The sequence below is a fragment of the Caloenas nicobarica genome, chromosome 1, assembly GCF_036013445.1.
Source record: "Caloenas nicobarica isolate bCalNic1 chromosome 1, bCalNic1.hap1, whole genome shotgun sequence".
Classification (NCBI taxonomy): Eukaryota; Metazoa; Chordata; class Aves; order Columbiformes; family Columbidae; genus Caloenas; species Caloenas nicobarica.
This window is the reverse complement of record NC_088245.1, coordinates 192,497,987-192,517,889: the sequence shown is the minus strand read 5'-3', so window position 1 is coordinate 192,517,889 and position 19,903 is coordinate 192,497,987. Positions and strand designations below refer to the sequence as shown.

Genomic DNA, 19,903 nt, shown 5'->3' with positions numbered 1-19,903 from the left:
AACTTTTCCAAATCCTGATCAAAGCCTTGGCACATTTTTAGAAAAAAAGAGGACCTGACTGTTTATCACCCATTTATACCTCTGGAGTCTTGCATTCACTGCTGCAAACTGAAGCCAAAACATATTTAAAACAAACAAACAAACAAAACCAAAACCAGTACTACATGAAGTTGTTACTGAGTCCCATTTTTTTTTTCTCATTTTCCTCATTCTAAGGCACCAAAAATTGGCAGATTATACAAGGGGGAATAATTGTGACAGAGCAACAAAATGTAATTCTTGTGTAATAGGATTTGTGGAGGGAAGGATTAAACTTCCATACCTGATTGAGGATAACAAGTCATCTTTTCTTTTCTTCCTTACGTAAGATTTGATTGAGGGTTTTAAAAGTGGCTCAAAAAATACCAAGAATGCTCCCCTATAATTAAAAACCTTGTAAACAGGCTGTGCCCCATGCTAACACTATAGCAGCTACACAAGTCAGTCCAACACTTGTAATAAAAAAAAGTCAGTCTTCAATATGTTGTCCAAAGTAAATGAGGACTTTGTGCCTATTCCAAAAGTAAACAACGAAATTACAGTAAAGGGAGGTCCAAGACTCACAAACTCTCCAAGGTTTTACCTGTTAGGATGATGATTATCACCACGGCGAAGATATCTGGGTATTTTGCTAGCACTCCAGGAGCATCCATTGTCATGTATTTTTTACAAAATTCTTCAATGTGCTGGCCTATGATTTCATCAAATGTCGCACTCCAGGCTCTGGCCACGCTCGAGGTTCCTGCCAGAGGACAGAAAGGATGCAGATCACCCTTCATGGCTGGCGCAGGTTCCAAACAGGGAGTACCTTGCATGGCTCTTGGCCATGGAGGGCCTCAAAGCAACCTCGCATGTGCTCCCTGGGTGCTGGGAGCAGCCTGTCCTTGCAGATCCAGCCCGCAGCCTGTATTCGTGCCTGGCCTCTGCTTTGATGGTAATGCACACAGGTGGTGGGTCTCAGATTCCTACTCAGTTGACAAGATTAAAAAACATCCTTACAGTGTTTTGGCTTCTTAGTAAACCTCAGCTTTGCCTTAGATACTGCTTAGACTGACCTTTTCCTTACACCTCCAGCAGCCTGAACTTCCCCTAAACTTGGTAATTTCTGCTACTACAGAGGTCTGAGTGACATGCTGGCAGTCCCTGGCAGCCTGGGCAGAGGGACTTTATTGAAGTCAGCCAGGCTTGGGCAGCGCGACGCTGGAGCACCACAGCCTGGACCGCAACACTCGCCTAGCTCTGTAGGCTCTGACTTCCAGCTACACGCAGGTCTGCTCCAACCTCTGCTGCTAGAGCATCTGAGCAGGATAAAGACTGAGATATAATTTGCAGGTTATCTGAGTCTAAGCCAGCCTATTGCAGGACGCTGGTGACAATCCCAGCAAGCGGCACGACTCCTGTGGGCAGCAAGTGCTTAGACTGACCCCTCCAGGGCCGCTGTTCGCTGCGGTTCCCCAGAGCACCAAACCACATACAGCTTGCTGGGCTGAGGACTGAACCTGAGGTCTCAGGATGACCAAGTCTGGGACACTGCCTGGGCCAGAAGAGTTATTTCACAGAACAGAAATAGTAACAATGAAGAGTTACCACCAGACAGTGACAGCACTGTATAAAACAAATCGGTTTGGGTAATAGCAAACTTCTTCCTCTCCTGCATTAAAGTGGCTATCGTTATACTACCGATGTCTTATATAGTATACTACATATAGCAGGATCTAATTGCATGATATAATTACTACTGTACATAATTACCTAGTTAAAAAAAGAAGTTGCTTTGGTTTGGATTTGCAGAGCAGCTCCTCAGAGGATGCAGTCAGGGGCCCCATTCTACCTGGAACAGTTTGTCCTGACACACTCACCTGTGGGCAGCTGTTCAGGTCCCAACTCCAGCACCTGCAATCGTGTCGAACCATGTCCATGCTCACCTGCAGCTAAATTCTCTGCAGCAGTGCTGGGCAGCCCCTGCAGCAAAGCTGGGGACACTCGACACCTCATCCATCTTTGCAACAGTATAAAAATAAGCTGTACAACAAACAGACCTGTTTGGAGACTCTTCTGTTCACCAAGAGTGCATAGCGCACAGTGTGAATGCTTTTAAAGAGGTGTGACATCAGTGCCATCAATTTAATTTTGAAAAACTCCAAAAGTTATTGTATACCACATCACAATTTTTCAGCTTAACTCTGGCACAATTTGAGGGAAGAGACTATTTCTTTAGTGCTATCTTTTTTTTTTGTCCTGGCTCTAATATTTTATGTTCTAGTACAGGAACAACCTGTGTTATATTAGATACCAGTTGCTCGGATGCCAGTTCCATGTAACTATCAGCCATTTATCCCAAACTCTCTGTAACCAAGAGCCTTGAGGGAGTGGGGGCAATCTGACATTCTTCCAAGACTGCAGACACCTGGATAATATTTTACTGTTGCTAGAGCGCATGGTGCAAAGACATTTGGCTTGTATCCGGGAGGATTTACTAATTCTGGGTCAGCATAACCTCACCAGATGGAGCTGGCTCCCTCCCGCAGCGCACAGCTCCCCGGGGAGCCGCTGAGCTGAGGCACAGGGCTCATTGTGGGAACAGGCACAAGCTGGGAGGTCACCACGTGTCCCAGGAAACCCCAGCAGCAGCTTCTCACCAGGGATGCTGTTACTCATCATACTACCAGCTCCTACCAGCTTCTAGTTCCTGAAGCACTTCCCACAGTCTGGCACGGTTTCCCAAACCCACACCATCCCAGAAGAAAGTTCACACCAGATCCTGGTCCTGGGCACCTTCCTCCTTCTATCAAGACCACGGCTGATCAGTTGCACCTATTTTTGCTTGTCACCCACCTCCAAGACCCCACACCAGTCTTACCCCAAGCCAAGCTACTTCAGTTAAATACAAGCCACCCATCCCAGGACCCCAGGATTTCTTTTTCCACCCCAACAATACTTTCTGAACAGATGTCTGAGAACCGCAGCGTGAGAACACGAAGTTGCCTGTGCCCCTTACAGGTGCAAGCTCCTACCACTCGACCCGGTTTTAGTGGCACTGCTTGGCATGTTCTGCAGCGTGACTGAGAAAAAAATTTGGCTTTCTGCCCCTCTCAACCCCCGGCTCTGAATGGCAGCGTGTGCCTGCCAGCGTATCTTTCTCCTCCACACCCCCAAAGCTGCTGGGAGTTGTCCTTGCTCACAAGAGAGGGGCAATTAGCATGGGAAAAAAGGCTGGGTAAGATAAAGAGGCCTGCTATAGCTCACATCCTCCCACAGTTGTTTTTCCTGCTTAGCCAGCCTTCCTCCCAAATTAAGAGGAAGCCAGTTGCAAATATGCATTTCTGTCACAGGACTGAATTAAAAGTAACAAAGTTGTGTTTGAACATGTTCATGGATAATATCTGCTCATTTTTCGCTGAATTTTCTGCCTTGTGATAATACACTGAGCAGCCAACTCTGAAATACAAACTAAGGGAGTGCTTTAAAAGCCACTATGAGACCAAAAAAAAACCCCAAAAACCCAACCAAAACCAACAAACCCAAAAACCACAAAACTCAGAAATACCGGCCTCAGCCCAGAGCCTGGGAGTATAACATTCAGTATGTAAATCTCTTCATCATGCATTTGCAGAATCAGGTTTCGGGACAGCCTCCATGGCTGTGTCAGTCATTTTGATGATCCAGTATCATGGTGGGAAGGGCCACATAATTAACTAGATGAGGAGCATGGAGGAGATGATTTATCATTACCTTTCTGGAACATAAGATAAATTACCAAGAAGTATGTTCAATTTTTCTATGTGCAGCCTAAACAGAGTCCATTTTAGAAGTCTGGAGGAAATTGTATGCTTAGTTTTTTAAAAAACTATTTTTATCCCCTCCTTGCAGTGAACCTGATTTATAAAAGAACTGCAGGACTCAGATTTCCTAAAGAGATTAGTTTAATTGACTCTGGCTTTTCATCCTCTCATTTCTTATTTTAAAAAAAAAAAAAAAAAAAAAAGGAGGAGCAAAAGGGATTTCAGGTAGCACACAGAGAAGAGCCAGCACGATCTCAGACAAGCAGCTGCTACACCACTATATCATTCTTGATATGATCTTACCCTCCTCAGCACCATGGAAACTAATCTCCAAGGTAACACTTGGACATCCCATAAAATGCGATTTAAAAAAATAATAAAAATCTGGCAATTTAGCATAATATTAACTAGTAAGTCTTCACTACCAACTGACAAGTTAGTTGCAGCCTTAGTTACAGGCAGGATGACAAGCAGCATACCCAGAATGTGCTTGAAAAGACACAAATCCTTAATTAGCAAAGTGTGGCTTAGTTTTCATGTATCAGCTGAATTGTACACTGCATTCTCTGAGCTTGATCCAAGGCCTCTCCTAGTGGGAGCCAAGGGCTTAGAAGGGATTTGGTTTGGACGTTTCAGAGACTGTGAACCTGCAGATCACCCTAAGCTTAATCCTGCAGCCACTCACAAGACAAAACTCTGATCTCCAGATCCTTTAAACACGTCTCAAAGGAACCAGAAATTAATCCTTGATCAGTCGGGAGTACAGATGCTGCTATGTAAAAACATCCTTCCATCAGCAGCTTCTTTCACAGCAGAGGGGACATGCGTTTGCTCCCTGACAAGTGTGCAGCAGTCGGGGGATGACAAAGGGATGACGTGGAGATTCAGAGGAAGCAGCATCAATAATCCAGCTTCAGGACAAACCCTCAGCCCACAGCACATCACTCACCTCGCTGACTGACAGGAGCCACCAACAGTGCACCCACAGACGAGTCCTAAAACCCTTGGTGAGTGCGAGAGCCGAGCTTCTATTTTCTAACAGTAACAGAGGCCACTAAACAAGGCTGATCCTACAAACCAGGATGCCATCCTGAACTAAAGCCAGGGTCTTGCAGCACACCTACCGTACTTACCAATAACATATGAGAGGATTAAATTCCAGCCTGTGATGAAGGCCCACAGCTCGCCAACAGTCACGTAGCTATAGAGATAAGCTGATCCTGTCTTAGGAACTCGAGCACCGAATTCTCCGTAGCAGAGTCCAGCCAGCACAGAAGCCAAGGCGGCAATCAAGAAGGAGATAACAATGGCAGGTCCTGCATCCTCCCGTGCCACAGCTCCAGCCAGTACATAGACACCAGCACCCAAAGTGCTGCCTACACCCAGAGCCACCAAGTCAAACGTGTTAAGGCATCGCGAGAGCCGACTCTCTTCTCGAGTGCAGTCCACATTTTTCCGGCGGAGAAGCTGGTTTCCAAAATTGAGAATTTTCTGACACTCCATCTTTGTGTTTGGGCCTGCAAGAAAGATGCTGCCATCATTACCTGGACCAGGACACCCCTCAAAACAGCATCACTGTACAGTTCCATCACTACAGCCCTGTTACATTTCACCAAACATATCTTTCCTCTTTCCACTTTTTTACACAGAAAAATGCCTCCTTTGGTACTTTACCTAGGCTTAGGAATGAAACTGAACAAAAATCAAGCATTTTTTTGCTTCCCGCTCCCTCTCACGCTGTGAAGCCAATGCAACCCCACAGAGACACAGCAGCTCCCCCTCGCCAGCTCCCACCCTCCTCCACAACCACCCAGTCCACAGAGAAGTGGGCAAGCCAAAACCACAAAGCCCGTCTTTCAGGTTTCAGAGCAGTTTTCTAGGCTGGAAATTAAAAAAAGACAGAGTTACACAGAGAGATTAGTTATATATATTTTTAAAGTCTCGGGGTGAACTAAGAACGGAGGATTACATCCCAGAATAAGCCACCACACATGCTACTGTCCCTAGAGCTCAACACAACCACGTGCCACAGTCAGTGACACCATTTGCAGCCAAACAGACCTGCTGGGACATTTCTCCTCTCTAAGCCCCAGCTCCAACCACAGGCAGCAGCACAGGTTGCTGTTGCCTACAATTGCACAGGCTGAAACAGATACAGTTTAGGAAAAAGGACACGTAGAATTGAGTTTTATTTCATGTGGTTACACGAGGCAGAGGCTGAGGCAATTGTGCATTTCAACTGAAATGAGAGCACAGCGGGGTTCCCTGAAACTCCCTGTCCCACCCAGGACAGCAGCACGGCAGGACAGGGGTGTTTAATGAAACTGTAGGGTGGGTTTCCAGCCATGGTCCCATTTCAGCAACTGCACTATTCCTATGTAAAGAGCTGCAGGCATGGCTGAAGAGTGGCCTGCAGCAGCTTCAGCGTGCCAGCAGCTCAGGTGCAGCTCCTTTGCATGGGACTTCATGATGGGATTAGCAGCAGGGTAAAGAAAAGCCTTCTCTGTGGAGGGATCCCTTCGGAAATCCTTCTGGAGTTTCTTTTCCCATGAGACACATCTCTTGCAGTGCTACAGTATGGGAAGTTTTTGTTATGTAACTTAATCAACTGTCTGCATAGGTGTCCACCTAACACAGCCAGTAAGAGTATCCATTAAAACCTACAATCGGTCAAACCAGCATGGTCAGCAGCCAAGCCAGCTCCTAGAGGAGATCCATGGAACCAGTGCCATTAGGGAGTCTGTCCCTTCAAGATTTATATATCCTTGGACACAGGGTATAGAAGGTTTGTCTTACTCTTTCTGAAAAAAATTAGGTATGTTGCTTCAAAATTGTCCTTGCCCTTCGATACTGGCTAGAGAGCTCCCCCTCACAGCATTACCCAAATCCATGAGTGCAGCATTAGAAGGAATTTCTTGCTTTTTACACTGCCAAGTCTACCCCAGTTGTCACAGGCAACCATGGCGTAACATCAGACCTTCCCTTAAAAATTTCTAGGTGCCTTATCTCCACTGTTGGAAAGCTCCACCAACACTCCTCTACTACTCAGCCAAAATGCTTCAGTAGGCAGTGTTGCTCACATGCTCTTGTGCCAAGAATGGCTTTTCCCGCATGGGTGATTACCTCAGTGTACCTTTAGATATCTGTCATAACCCCTCAGGCTTAATTTTGCAAAGGTAAGCGATCCAAGCCGCAAAGACACAGGCAGTGCCTTATCCTGTCTGCAACTGTTCACCTCTGAACCACCCTCTGAGCAGCAATATAAGCCATTAGCTCCCTTCTAATTGTTGCATCAAGAGGAACCACCAGAAGAAGCAACAAGAGCAACCACTAAGAACTCCAGTGGATATCTCCTCTACCGGCGTTTGTTTTCCTCTCCCCGTCTCTGACTTCTCACTAAAAAGTCCCTTTTGTGCCATGCCAATTTCCTACTAGTCCTCATCTTCTCAAGTAACTTACTGTGTGGCACCCCATCAAAAGCTTTATTCAAGTCAAAAGAGAGAGATATCATTCTTCACTTTCATCTTAAAAGTAAAAAAAAAAAAACCAACAATATTCTCCCACCTCCCCTGTGCCTTTTACCAAATGAAACTGGCAGTGGAATCTGCCAGTTTCTCATAGGTAACCTCACTTATCCCTTTGCTCTTCTCCTGTCAATGGGCACCACCTCCAACTTCAGAGGTTTCACTTTGCTGGCTCACCACTGTTCTTTCTGATCACCCATCCCCGACCCTCCTCTTTGGAGCGTTGCTCCCACTGGCTGCAGCCATCTTCCTCAGCCTACACGCTGCCATCCCACCTTCATCCCAGTATCATCGTCCTCATTCAGAATTTGGAAGTTGGATAATACAATGCTCTCCACAGCTAGATGTTGCCATAGGACCTGCTGTATTGCTCCTAATTCATATACACAGAAAAACACATACTAAAATAAAGCAGTGTTGGGAGATCTGTAACAAAGCATGTTCTTCACCTTGAATGGGCCTACAGTGGAAGTCAGTGTAAAAGACGGGAAGATAACACGCTAAGAAACTTAATTGAGTCAGCTATTAAATCCAATGGCTCAATTTTGTCGCCATAGCATCAACTACAAAATCAAAAATCCTTTTCATTTTTTCAAGACACCAGTCATAAACCCTGGTTTAAACCCCTTTCTCTTGGCCTTACGCAAACTCCCCTACTATGAGAAAGCAATTACAACTGCAGGAACGAGGCTGAGGGTGTGCAAGTCCCACTGTGTCAGGAATTGCCTCACCCAGCAACAGCTCTCAGACACACTCCCAAGAGACACGGATTCAGATTGCTGGAGCAAGGCAGGACTCCGGCCAACCTTACAAAACTCTCATTTGGTGAACCATGGGAATTCCCAACATACACACAGAGGGAAAACTATTTTCTCCCTTCAGGAGGAAGACAGACCTGTTTATCCAAGTGTATTAATATGTCAATTTGCTCATGCAGTCTCCTTCCTACTTGAACCTTACCCAAATCCATGTCAGCCAGGAGTGCTTTCAGCTGGACACCTGCCCACTTCCCCAAAAGCAGGGACAGGGCAGTCCTGACCTTTGAACTGGGGTAAGATGACAACAAAAGTGTTGCACTGGAGCATCCCCTGTGAATTTCATCGCTTTCTAGGACAAGCCCTAGGCTTTGCTTAACTCCTCCCAGAGTGATACAGAGATTCCACTGATGCCTGCATCTTGTGAAGACCACTGGGGCTAACTCATCCACCCTGGTCAGTGATGGTGGTGCTGGTTGACATTCAGTCTGGAGCTTCAGGAAACGGGGACGATCCCAGTGCTGTGCACCAAGAAAGAAATGCTACAGAAGATACAAAAAAAGCCCTCCAAAAAGCCCAAAGAAATCCCTGCCATAAACTGCAGCCAACTATAAGCAAGGTACCCACAGGGGATGTGTTAATGGATTTATTTTCCAAAGCTAGTCTGAAAGTCAAGACCAGTTTGACTCAGAACCAAACTCTGATTTCAGGACAAACACAGGTTTATTCTGCAGCACAAAAACATTGAGAAATGCCAAAGGACTGGCGGAAACCAGTTTGCTTCTTGCTAAGTCAATATTTACGGCAAGATTTAGACATTCAACGGCCTGAACACAGGAGTTAGAACAACACAGAATAATATGGGAGAGTCTCAGTTGATGCTATTAATAAAGACAGAAAAAGGAAAGGAGGGGAAAGATGGCCCAGCTCAGTGAGAAGCTGAGCAATGAGCCAGGGAGGCTTGCAGAGATGCCGTGTGGCAGGGCAGGGCTCACTTGGCCTTTGCATGGAGGCCATGGGCAGGCCTGCATGGACTCCTGAGGCTCAGATGGATGAATCGTGGTAGGATACCAGAGAAACTCAGAGGAGATCCTCCTGAGACATTTCACCCTGGGTGAGGCTACAGGTCCAGGCCCCCCCAAACTCCAGTGACTTCCACATTGTTTTGTGTTCCTCAGGGTTTGCACCTCTGAGTTGACATCAACCTTGCTGAGCATCCTGGGTTTCATCGTACAAAGTGCTGAACACTTCCAATATTGAAAATCGAGGTGAAGGAGGAAGGTGTCTTGCAGGGTTGGACCATGTAATGTGCAGATGGAAAAGGTTCGTGATGCGCACTCGCTCATCAACAAGTGGGTTTCTACAACACCTACATGATGGGAACGGGGTTAGCCCTAAGAGCTAGGTGGCACTAACTATACACTTGCTTGCAGTGTGTGAGTAACCTACTGTCCTCATAGACCTCAAAAATCTCTAAGGAGGAGCTGTTCCATGGTGAACAAAAACAAAAGGCAGAGGTCAGGCTGTGCAGCGTGGTATTATCTTTGTCCATGAAGTGACTGCGGGTGGAGATGGATCAAGGATCCCCACAGGTGAGAGCCGCTCTCCCTCCTTTGACCACCACTGAGACCCAAGGAGCTGCAGATGCCAAGACTCTTCCAGGATTTGGCCCAAGGCCTCTGCTTCAAAATCATACTACCTAACAATAATGGTAGACTTTTTATTTCCTACCTAGTCACTTAACTTTAACTAAACGTGGTGTTTGGCAAAACAAACATGACTCAGTGTTGCAAAACCAATGGAAGTTCTCTGCATTGAAAATGAAGGTAGATCTGGTGCCTGATACCCTCCCTTGCCACACAACATGACGAATCACTTCTTGGTCAAAAACAGGGCTGGGGAGGGGCAACATCCCCAGGAGAGAAACAGCTTCTTGCTGTAGGGATGGGGGACCAGGGCACCAGCTTGGCAAAGTCTTTGGTAGTAAGGGAACTTAGGATTTATTCATTACAAAAAAAAAAAATCTAGTGAATTATTTCAAGCTTTTATATAAGCCAAGAGTATCCCACAATAAATATATTTCAAAACTATTTCAGTGTGAAGCTCCTTCAGGCATACCTACAGGTGTTCCCAGCTATATTATGGCTATCGAGAACAAAGCAGAACTGCTTTTCGTGGATAATTTGTTTAGAACGAGGGCTATTTAATTATGACAGACCTAGAAATTAAAGTCAATATCTTGCAATCGGCTTAATGCCAGCAGACAGTGCTCTTCTGGCTGATCTCAAGAGCAAGATGTCAACTTCATCCTGCCCCAAAAGCATCAGAACGTCTGTGTGCCTTTCTTGTGAATGAAATACATCTTACAGCCCGCAGATAAGAACAGAAGAGCTGTAGCTGTGTTCTCTGTCGCTCCCACACAGCACGGTCCTTCATCTCACAGATGACTGACCACCATCTTAAGCATCTCTTACATGTTTTTGTTGCTTTTGAAACAGCAGGTACCAAATCAGTCTTTCCACTTTCAATAACACTCACTGTAGCTTGGCAAAGAGACCTTCCTTAAAGACAAGTGGGATTTTTTTTCAGAAGAACAAGCTTTTGGTTTAGTAGGATGCAGCACAGGGGCTATTATACCGCTGCTCAAAACCTTTGCTCTGGTACCATTTGTTACCTCCGCAATTGTATCAAAGGGTTATTTTGGCAGAGATTATGATTTTTCCCTCCTTAGAAGTTGGATCTGGCTGTGATATCACATTCTGAAACAGCCGTTCTTGCCTTTGAAGTAAGGAAACATGTTCTGGGCTGGTTCCTCTCACCCCCACTCCCAGCCACACTTGAAATGATAAGCCTTCTTTTGAACGTACAGTCAGTACTCCTGTGGCATAATGCAGCCCTAATTACATAAAACAATATAAATTATTCCAGAAATGTTACCATGTGGTACATAACCACCTTCAAGTTGAGGAAACTTGATCTGAATGAGCACAGATTAGTTTTGTTCTGCACGCGCTGAGCTCTCATCCCTGCTTCAGCTCCCATTTCTCTGATGAGAAACACCGAGCTGCAAGCCCTGGCCGCTCAGACCCTGGGTAGGAAATGGCTTCACTCCAAGGTTCTAGAGGTACCTTCATGTTTCAGCAGGAGCCGAGGACTTTGAGGGTGGTAGGAAGCAAAGATGCACCTCAATAACTTAGCGGGGTTGACCCTGGGGCAGAGGCCACATCCTTGGGTGAAATCCTGTCCCACTGAAGTCAATGGCAAAGCTCCCACCAACTTCAATAGGGGCCAAATTCCACCCACTGCTACTGGTCCTTGTCTTTATTTACAGCACATTTTATGTTTGTTACTTTTGTCCCCTGTCCAAATTCTTGTGCCTTGACTGCATTGTATTTTCAAATAAAAGAAGATGTTCTTCCTCCTCTTATCTAATGGTTAACATACCTATTATATCAGGTTGATAGATTTCCTTCCCCATTAACAACATTTTAAAAGGGACATTCTTCAAAACAATCCCATAAGAAAATAAGCAATCTTGCATGTGGTTAACAGCAAAAAGTAAACCATAACAAACATCTGTCCTGCTACACATAAAACACCATGTGTAAAAATAAGCTGACGGGGCACCATTTTACGTAAGCGGTACTATCACTTCCTAAACAACTACAATTTGTTTCAGCTTCTGGAAACCACTCCTTATCTATTTCAAGGCCTTGCTGCTCCTGAAAATTTTCTTCTTCAGTTTCCAGAAGAGCATGAAATTAAAGCTGATTACGCAGAACAAGGAGTTTTCCACTAGGGAAAGAAGAAAACCCAAGCCTGACCCTGCTGCACATCCACTGAACTCCTCAAGTATCTCCTCAGAAGAAGCTCAAGCAGAAACCTCCTATCGACATTGTCCCACATACGCTCATATTGATTTTGAAACACATGGAAACCTCTACTGCCATCAGTGACTTTTCTTACAGCAAACTGACGTCCCATGGACAGTTTTATTTTTCCTCAGCATCCTTTTGGTCTTCAACAAATGTATCCCACATACAGCTGCACTATCACTGCTACTAGTCTGCAGAACAAAGAACTTGTGCTTATGCCATGTTGGCATGTTTAGCAAACAATGTGGAATGGGTTTCGCCCTGTATTTTTAATTTAAACATGGGTCAGCTCCCTGAACAGGCACATAGTGATGATGCCAACTTTTTGATCGACGCACACGTAACAAACCCATTTGGAAGCCCTTTTCCAGAAGGCTGATTTTGCTACTTCGATCCCTAAGGTCACATCATTCACAGAGAAGTCCCACGCAGAAAAAGAAGAGGTAGAAAATCTCAATTCCTACTACTGCCACTAGCATTACAGATATTTTGGGGGTGTCAGATGACTGTAGAGTCCTAGGTGCAAAGATGTTATATTGTAAGTGACCAAACCAGAACCACTCAGTGCTTTTAGAGCCATCGTTCAGAAACACACTGACGAAAGCCAACAGCCACTGTCTGTCAGCTCCAGGCATGATCCATAACAGTACAAAGCAGGAATTGTGTCAGATATGTCCTTCCAAAACACCTTGCCTTGGAAAATCTCCGATGTTTTGTTAAATTACTCTGCAACAAGTGACAAAGCATAGACAAAAAACAGCTACAGGACATGCTGAGCTTTCCCCCTGAACATCTGAACACCTATCTCAAGACTTCTAGAAACAGAAGCAAAAGGACATGGTGTCAGACCCCAAGGTGTGTCTGGCTGTGTCCCCAAAGCTGCTGCAAGCACCCCCAGCAGCTGCGCTGGCAAAGGCTGGCAGCTTCAGGAGGACACACTTGGGACGAGTGCTGAGAACCAGCTCGGGGGCTGTGGCCGTAGCTGTTCATAGATGCCAGTCACCAGGAAAAAGGCTGATGAAAATAAAGGCATGACCATGCCTCAGCACTGGGTGAAGCTGCAAGACATCCCAACAGGGCAGGGGTAATGGCTCAGAGCCCCATTCAAAAGCCACCCAAGTAACTGCAAATCTTTGCATTGGTTTCACTGTATGTAAAGGGAAGCTGTTGTGCTCAAGTATTTTAACCAGGCAAAGAAACTCTTGCCTGTGTGCTGTTAAATTGTTCCTTTCTTGATTGTCATAATTTTATTTTTTATTTTTCACATGTGCACATGTATGCATATATCTCAATAGACATTACAGGAAGGTACGTTTACATCATTGTGTGTATATACAGCTACTAAGTGCTACGTTCTTTGTCAATTCTGTCATTAAAAAATAAGATCAGCCACTAGCAAGGCACATGCTACTTAAAAGAAGGAAGCCATCCAGTTAAATATAAACTACACACAAAATAGAGATAAGGGCACACACACAATGTGGGTGTGCAGTGTATACACAACACAATCTTAATCACCTGCTTTTGAGACACACTGCCTGGAAGAAGAGGACTGTATTACTCTCCTCCATTGAGCACAGCTGCTTTAACAGCACGAGGGACGTGTTGCCCACTGCCACAGATGGCTGGGCATGGTGCATGAGGGACATTTCCAAAGCAGCATCTCCCGCTCTTCTCCAAGTGTCTCCTAGCCCTGAAGAATTTATTTCATTGGAAAAGGAGCAGTGAGGTGCTCTCTCTAATCCCTATGCCACCTACTTTACCAGCAATCAGTTACTGAAAGAGGAACACCAAGCCCTGCTGGACATGAAGAAGGTGCTGGTGCTCCAGTGTTGCCTGGGGAGAACGGCAGGGTGCTGCAGCACACACGCCTGCTTTCCAAACTGTCACAGCTACCGGCTGGACCACGGTCAGAACCTCCTCTCCCATCCCAGGACAACATCTGACATGGCAAAGATTGTCCTTTTCACCAAGTCTAGACAAGAAGTCTCAACTTCCCCAAATTTTCAAAGCAGGCGAACTTCAATGTTTTGTCTTAACATCTGCAGAAAACTTGCGCTGGGTTATTTGTGATGATATATGAAACCTGTTTTGAAATGAGTAGTGATTTTGGACCAAAATAAAGGAGGGAGGTTCCTGCTCTGGAAGTCCTGAGGGGAATGCTTCAACCCCTCAGAATTCAAGCTTCAGATCCTCCAAAATGGCAGTTCAGTGACGTCCACAAAGCTTCAGCTGTGATTAATATCAAAGGTGGAAAACAGTAAGCCACTCAACAGGTAAAAGGTTGGAGAGACATTAATTACCCTCCTTGGCAGCTGCACAAACACACAATGTATTAGACTTAATTTGCAGCAGAGAATTTGACGTTACGCTCACTTTCCAACTGAGGGCATAATGAAAGGCTGGGATAGGATACAAGATGAGAGTCTCCACCACCCAAGTGTTACAAGAACAGGTTACAGAAATATCCATTAGACACAAACTGGATATAGTGCATCCTGCCTCAGAGCAGGGAACACTCAGGTGCAGCCAGACAGTATGTTTGTTTTGGCAGGGTTAAGCCATGAAAGCAGATGTTCCTCCCCCCAGGCTACCACGTATCACCCCTGCAGCTGTACCAGAATAACCTGGGGAATCGCGCTGCAAACGGCATCACTGAAATGAACCCAGAGCTGTCCCTACAGGCATGGGACACTTGTCCCCGCCAAGGGATGGGACACTTTCCAGGACGGATTCCCACCTGAGAAGTACCCTCCAGCAAAAGGCGCCTTCAGTGCTCTCAGCCCTTCCAGTCCATATCTCAGGCTTCAGCCTGTGAGGATCCTCTGGCAGCTCAAAACAGCACCCAGCTCTTTGGAGGAGGAGGAGGACAGTGCCACATTTGCCATCCACAGCTCCTCAGGGATCAAAAAGTTAAGGAGATGTCTTCCTGCCTAGCCGATACAGGACATCACACCTCTCTCATTACACGAATCATTATTTTCTGATGAAAAAGCATCTAATTGAAAAGTCTCCCACCAGCTCTAGTACAGTCTCATCAAATAGTTCCTCAGCATGGCTTCAAATTACACTTTGCAAGAAAATTGCTTGATTTAACTCCCTCAATTTGTCAGAAAACCTGAGGGGATCTCCACTGATAATTAGACTTGCCAAATGAAAGCCTGAGACAGATTGCCAGGGACCTACTCAAAGTGACACATCGCCTGTAATATGACAGAGACTCAGCACTGATATCGAGCAGGAAAAAAAAAAAAAAAAAAAAAAAAAAAAAAATCTATGCTTTGGGAAACAGTAAGTGAGCTTCTGTCTTCTTAAACCCAGATAAAATGAAGACAAAGCTTTGCTTAGCCAAAATGCCTGGCCATGCCATTCAGCATGCTCCAGTCATGGTCCTTGGACAATAATCCTTGGAAGAAGGTAGGAAATGTCCCTTTGGAGATAAGGAAGCAAGTTAGCTGGAGACAGAAGTTGGTTTGCTATTAAAACAGTAGTGAAGAAACAAATAAATAAAAAATTAAGAGTGTCAATGTTCATGCAGAACGGCAAACATCAACCTGGGACACATCTAGGAGGGAAGGAGGGAAGGAGGGAAGGAGGGAAGGAGGGAAGGAGGGAAGGAGGGAAGGAGGGAAGGAGGGAAGGAGGGAAGGAGGGAAGGAGGGAAGGAGGGAAGGAGACTTCCCCAAACATCGTCAGTTCACCAGGAGGAAGGGCACAGCTGAGTGGAGATTTTCAAGTGGGGACAAGGGGCAGACCAAAGTGGGTATAAATCAGTGGATTTTGCTCCATCCCTGAGCAGCGGGGAGCAGGTGGCAGCCAGCACATAGCTCATGGTGAGCAGTGGCAGCTCTGGCTGGAGGCAGAGCCTTGTGGCAGCCACAGGTGCTGGTGGCCCCTGCCCAGGGACCCATGGGCATCCTGCCTGAGCAACGCGCCAGACCATGGATCAGTCTTTGGCCACCCCCACAGATCAGTGTGTCTACAGGTCAGATGTTTCTCAAACAGGCACACTCCCAGCACTGGCGGACAGCTTATCACCACACTGCTGTCCCAATTAAAACCTTCCTCCATTACTGTAACAGGTGCTGACTCAAAGCACCTTTCCCTTTACTGGGAAAGCAGGAACGGTGTTTCTGTCTGAAGAGCTGTTTTAGAGGAAATGCTCCGTAACAAGCTTTGGAGGAATTGCTCACACAAGGGAGAGCTCACCCATGCAATCACCCATGCAGGGAGGAAGGGGAGCAGACATTGTACGTGGCCAAGCCATGGGGCTCCCTATGCCTTACACTAAGATGACTCCAGGCTTCTGAGAAATGCTTTGCTATCCCTAGGTAACTGTGTCTGCAAATTAAGCATTCAAGGTCAGGCTGGACAGGGCTCTGAGCAACCTGATCTAGTGGATGATGTCCCTGACCATGGCAGGTGGGGTTGGACTAGATGATCTTCAAAAGGTCCCTTCCAACCCAAACCACTCTCCGATTCTATGAAACATCAAATTATGCTACATCACTGCTTTGGGCTTCTGCAGTCAAAATAAAGCCATTCAAAAGTAATTAAAATATGTTTTCATTAATCCAGGAGTTTTTCTGCTGATTTGGAGGCCATTCTCAAGGACTTGCCCCACACAGACCTCCGAGTCAGACCTGCCAGCCCTGCACCCTGATGTGGCTGTTGGATAGTGACTCGACATATCGGAAGAATTAAGAAAAACTTCATTTTTCTGAAGAGACTGAAGTTAATTCCTCATTAAGCAAGCCAACTGCATTCAAAAATATATTACGAGCTTCTGAGGGCACTTGTTTGACTATGGACCTAATACTAAAGCTTTCTGCAAATTTTATTTATGCAACATCAAAGAGAAGCCTAGTACGAAAGGAGCTAAAACATTTAATTTCAGACTCAGTATTCTCGCATTCCAGACATAATTCAAGGGCTGGAGAGGCATCAGCTCCTTCCAAGCCCCACGTGTTCATCTTTGCAGGCACAAACAAGCACTTCACACCCCCACTGGCTGGTGTGTGCAGCCATGTACTCTCTTGGAGCTGAGGGGATGCTGCATGTCTGCAGTTTTAGGGGTGGCTCTTGACACCTGCCTAGCAGACATGTAATTCCCACTGGAGAGCTCTGCAGGAAGACCTTCACCCGAGAGACAGTGCCCTGATGCACACTGCATTAAAATTGCTGAATGCTACTGTCTGATCAAGCCAGTACTGCCCTTACACCAGACATACCCACTGAGCAGGGCCACTCAATGCTGAAGAAGCCAACGGCACACGATCCAGAGGGGCCACCGATGCCCCAGCTGCCTGGAAACAGCAGGAGGAGCAGAGAGCACCTCACAGGAGGAAGCCCCAAGGCAGCCCAAACCAAGGCAGAGGGAGATGCTGAGCACCACTGGCGCACTTCCACTATAACTGGGATATTGCAATGTCCCAACTCCCTGATGGTTAATGACCCACCCCTTGCCAGTCCATGACACATGCCTCACCAGGGATCGTTGTTTCGGGATGGGAATTGGGCAGGGCAGCCACAGAACCCAGCTGCCAGGACTACAAGATGTGTCCACGTCAGTGTAGTCTAGACAGACACCCACAGCAAAACGGGAGCTGAGCATGATGCAAAGCAGCAGAGCAGAGGAGGTAAAGCACAGAGCTGTGTAAAGGAGAAAGAAAGAGGAGGTGATCAAAGTCACCTGCCACCCCACATTTGAAGCAGGGGGTAATGGCGCTCCAGGAATGCAGCCAGCACACCCAGAGATGATGGACAACACACTGACCTCCTGGCCTGTGAGGGAACACAGCTCCTTCAGCTGTCCCTCACCATGACAGGGTGATGGGCATACATTTCTCATCCCAGATCAAACCATCCTGGCCACCTCCCAGCTCAGCCAGCACCACCACCTGTGCTGCCTTCAGCCTTGCAACAAGCTGCTCACATTGCATCATCTCCCCACCTTCCTCTCCTTCCCAGGCAGCTGCCCTCCACAACATTCCCAGACAACGGGAGCGGAGAGGGCAGCTAAAAAAGGACTAGTATTTAGGAAGAGCAGCAACGCAGAGTTTGGTCTTTTCTGCAAACACTACGAGCAGTTTCCATGGCAGCTTCACCCACACACTCGCCTGCTTGCTGTTAAAACTCCACGCTGCACAAGTCGCCCATTTTCATTTCAGTGTTTCAGTCCCATGCACCACCAGGGCTAGTAAAATCCCCAATTCAAAAAGACAGGAGCACTCAACTAATAAAAAAAAGGGCACATGAAATGGGATTATTAGTCTGACTGGGGAGAAAAATTCAGTCTAAGAAGTGTTTTGTAAATAATCCCATAAACTGTCACTGTAAAGACTTTGCATCTCCTAAGTACAGAGCACAGCAAATGATACAAGCATGATGTTTGACAGGTCTGATGATGGGGTAAGCAACCACTCCTGTTTTCACACAGATATCAGAGCTCAGTTTTGATATATTCTACCTAAATAAATCTTATCAGAAAGGAGGTACAACACTGATGCAGAATTACATTTCACAGCAAGGTAGGTGTGGAGTTTGTTTGCTTTGGGTAAATGCTCATTTTTTTCAGCCACAAACTCACCGTTCATCTCTCCCCTACTCCCTGACAGGAGAGCTGTTGTCTCAGGGGAGTTTTGCCTCCACTCAACTCAAACATTCAAGGCTACTGATGGGGTCAGGCTGGAGAAAAAAAAGAGAGGTCCAAGCACAGCCCGTTTCATATTAATCTCAGACCCTTTCTCAAAGTATGACAAAAATCTGCATTCCTGCCTGGGATCAAATCAAGACTTACTGAAGGTTTTTTGTTTGGTTTTGGGGTTTTCAGGGGGTGTGTGGTGGGGGTGTTTTGTCTTGTTTGGGTTTTTTGTGTGTGTGGCTTTTTGGTGGGGGTGTTTTGGTTTTTGGTGTGCTTTGTTCTTTTGTTTTGTTTGGTGACACCCACCATCTGCACCAGCAGCCAGACCACAAGCCACACCCTCCAGGTCTCACTGTTGACAGTGCTATGTGGAGGGACCCTGCACCCCCTCAATGTGGGGGCTCTGCACTGGCCGGCCCAAGGAGGGATTTAGGCAGAAAGCTCCCTGTCACTAAGGGATGTGATGGTTGGAGAAGCAGCAAGAGCGGAGACAATGCAGAGATACCAGCGGGCAAGAAATGCAAAGAGCTGGCAGATTTGGCCCGAGCTCAGCCACGAGGCCACTGCAAAATCCAGTGTGGGCTCAGCCGCCTGTTTCGCACAGGGCCAGGCATTACCTCGTAGCCAGCCTTACAGTTTATTTTGCCGTCTGTGCGGCAGAAAGCCAGCTCTCACAACCCACAGTTCCCCGTGAATGAAGCTCGTTCTGGCTCACTTGGAAGCACAAGTCAACTTACAGAAGAGATTAACTCCCATCGTCAAAAAAACAGATTCACCATATACTTTTTAATCAACTCCATCAGCTCAGTAGTTGTCCAATTTATAAGCTAAAAGTTTACTCAGAGTTCTGATTTTATTGGAATTGCTACCTGCACCTCCCTGCCCCTCATGCAGAAGTCTAGTCTGCCCCAAACCTGCACCTGGAACCCAGTGACACAGGTAAGTGAAGCCACCCAGCACATAGTCCTGTCAAGGGAAGTTATACAGCTATCCTTAAAAATAATTGTGTGCCTATCAGCAAAAGTATAATGTTTGGAGTAAGTATGTATGCACTTTTTATTGGCAGAAAAATAACTAATATCATCCAGTCTGCTAATACATTTTAAAAACCTTATTATATTTTTCCACATCATCATTCTGGCATCAAAAGAAATCACTCTTAATTATATTTACAGGGCTGAGTGTGTACACAGAGAGACCTAAATATGACAGTCTCCAAGAGGTGTTGCATTATACATTAGAATATACGTCTCTGAGCACGTACAGTGCCACCTCTCCCCATGTC

At 46.2% G+C, this 19,903-nt stretch overlaps 1 protein-coding gene across 4 annotated transcripts in view; it reads right to left on the bottom strand.

The window, feature by feature from the left end:
* Positions 1 to 19,903, bottom strand: part of SLC7A1 (solute carrier family 7 member 1) — a 47,467-nt gene that overhangs the window by 19,385 nt on the left and 8,179 nt on the right. For all 4 annotated transcript variants that reach the window (XM_065630732.1, XM_065630742.1, XM_065630724.1 and 1 more), the window contains 2 exons: positions 4,955 to 5,338; positions 623 to 781 (listed from right to left, as the gene is read on the bottom strand). In XM_065630732.1, the coding sequence (XP_065486804.1) occupies positions 623 to 781; positions 4,955 to 5,324 (529 nt within the window). In that variant the 5' untranslated portion in view covers positions 5,325 to 5,338. The remainder of the gene's footprint in view (positions 1 to 622; positions 782 to 4,954; positions 5,339 to 19,903) is intronic.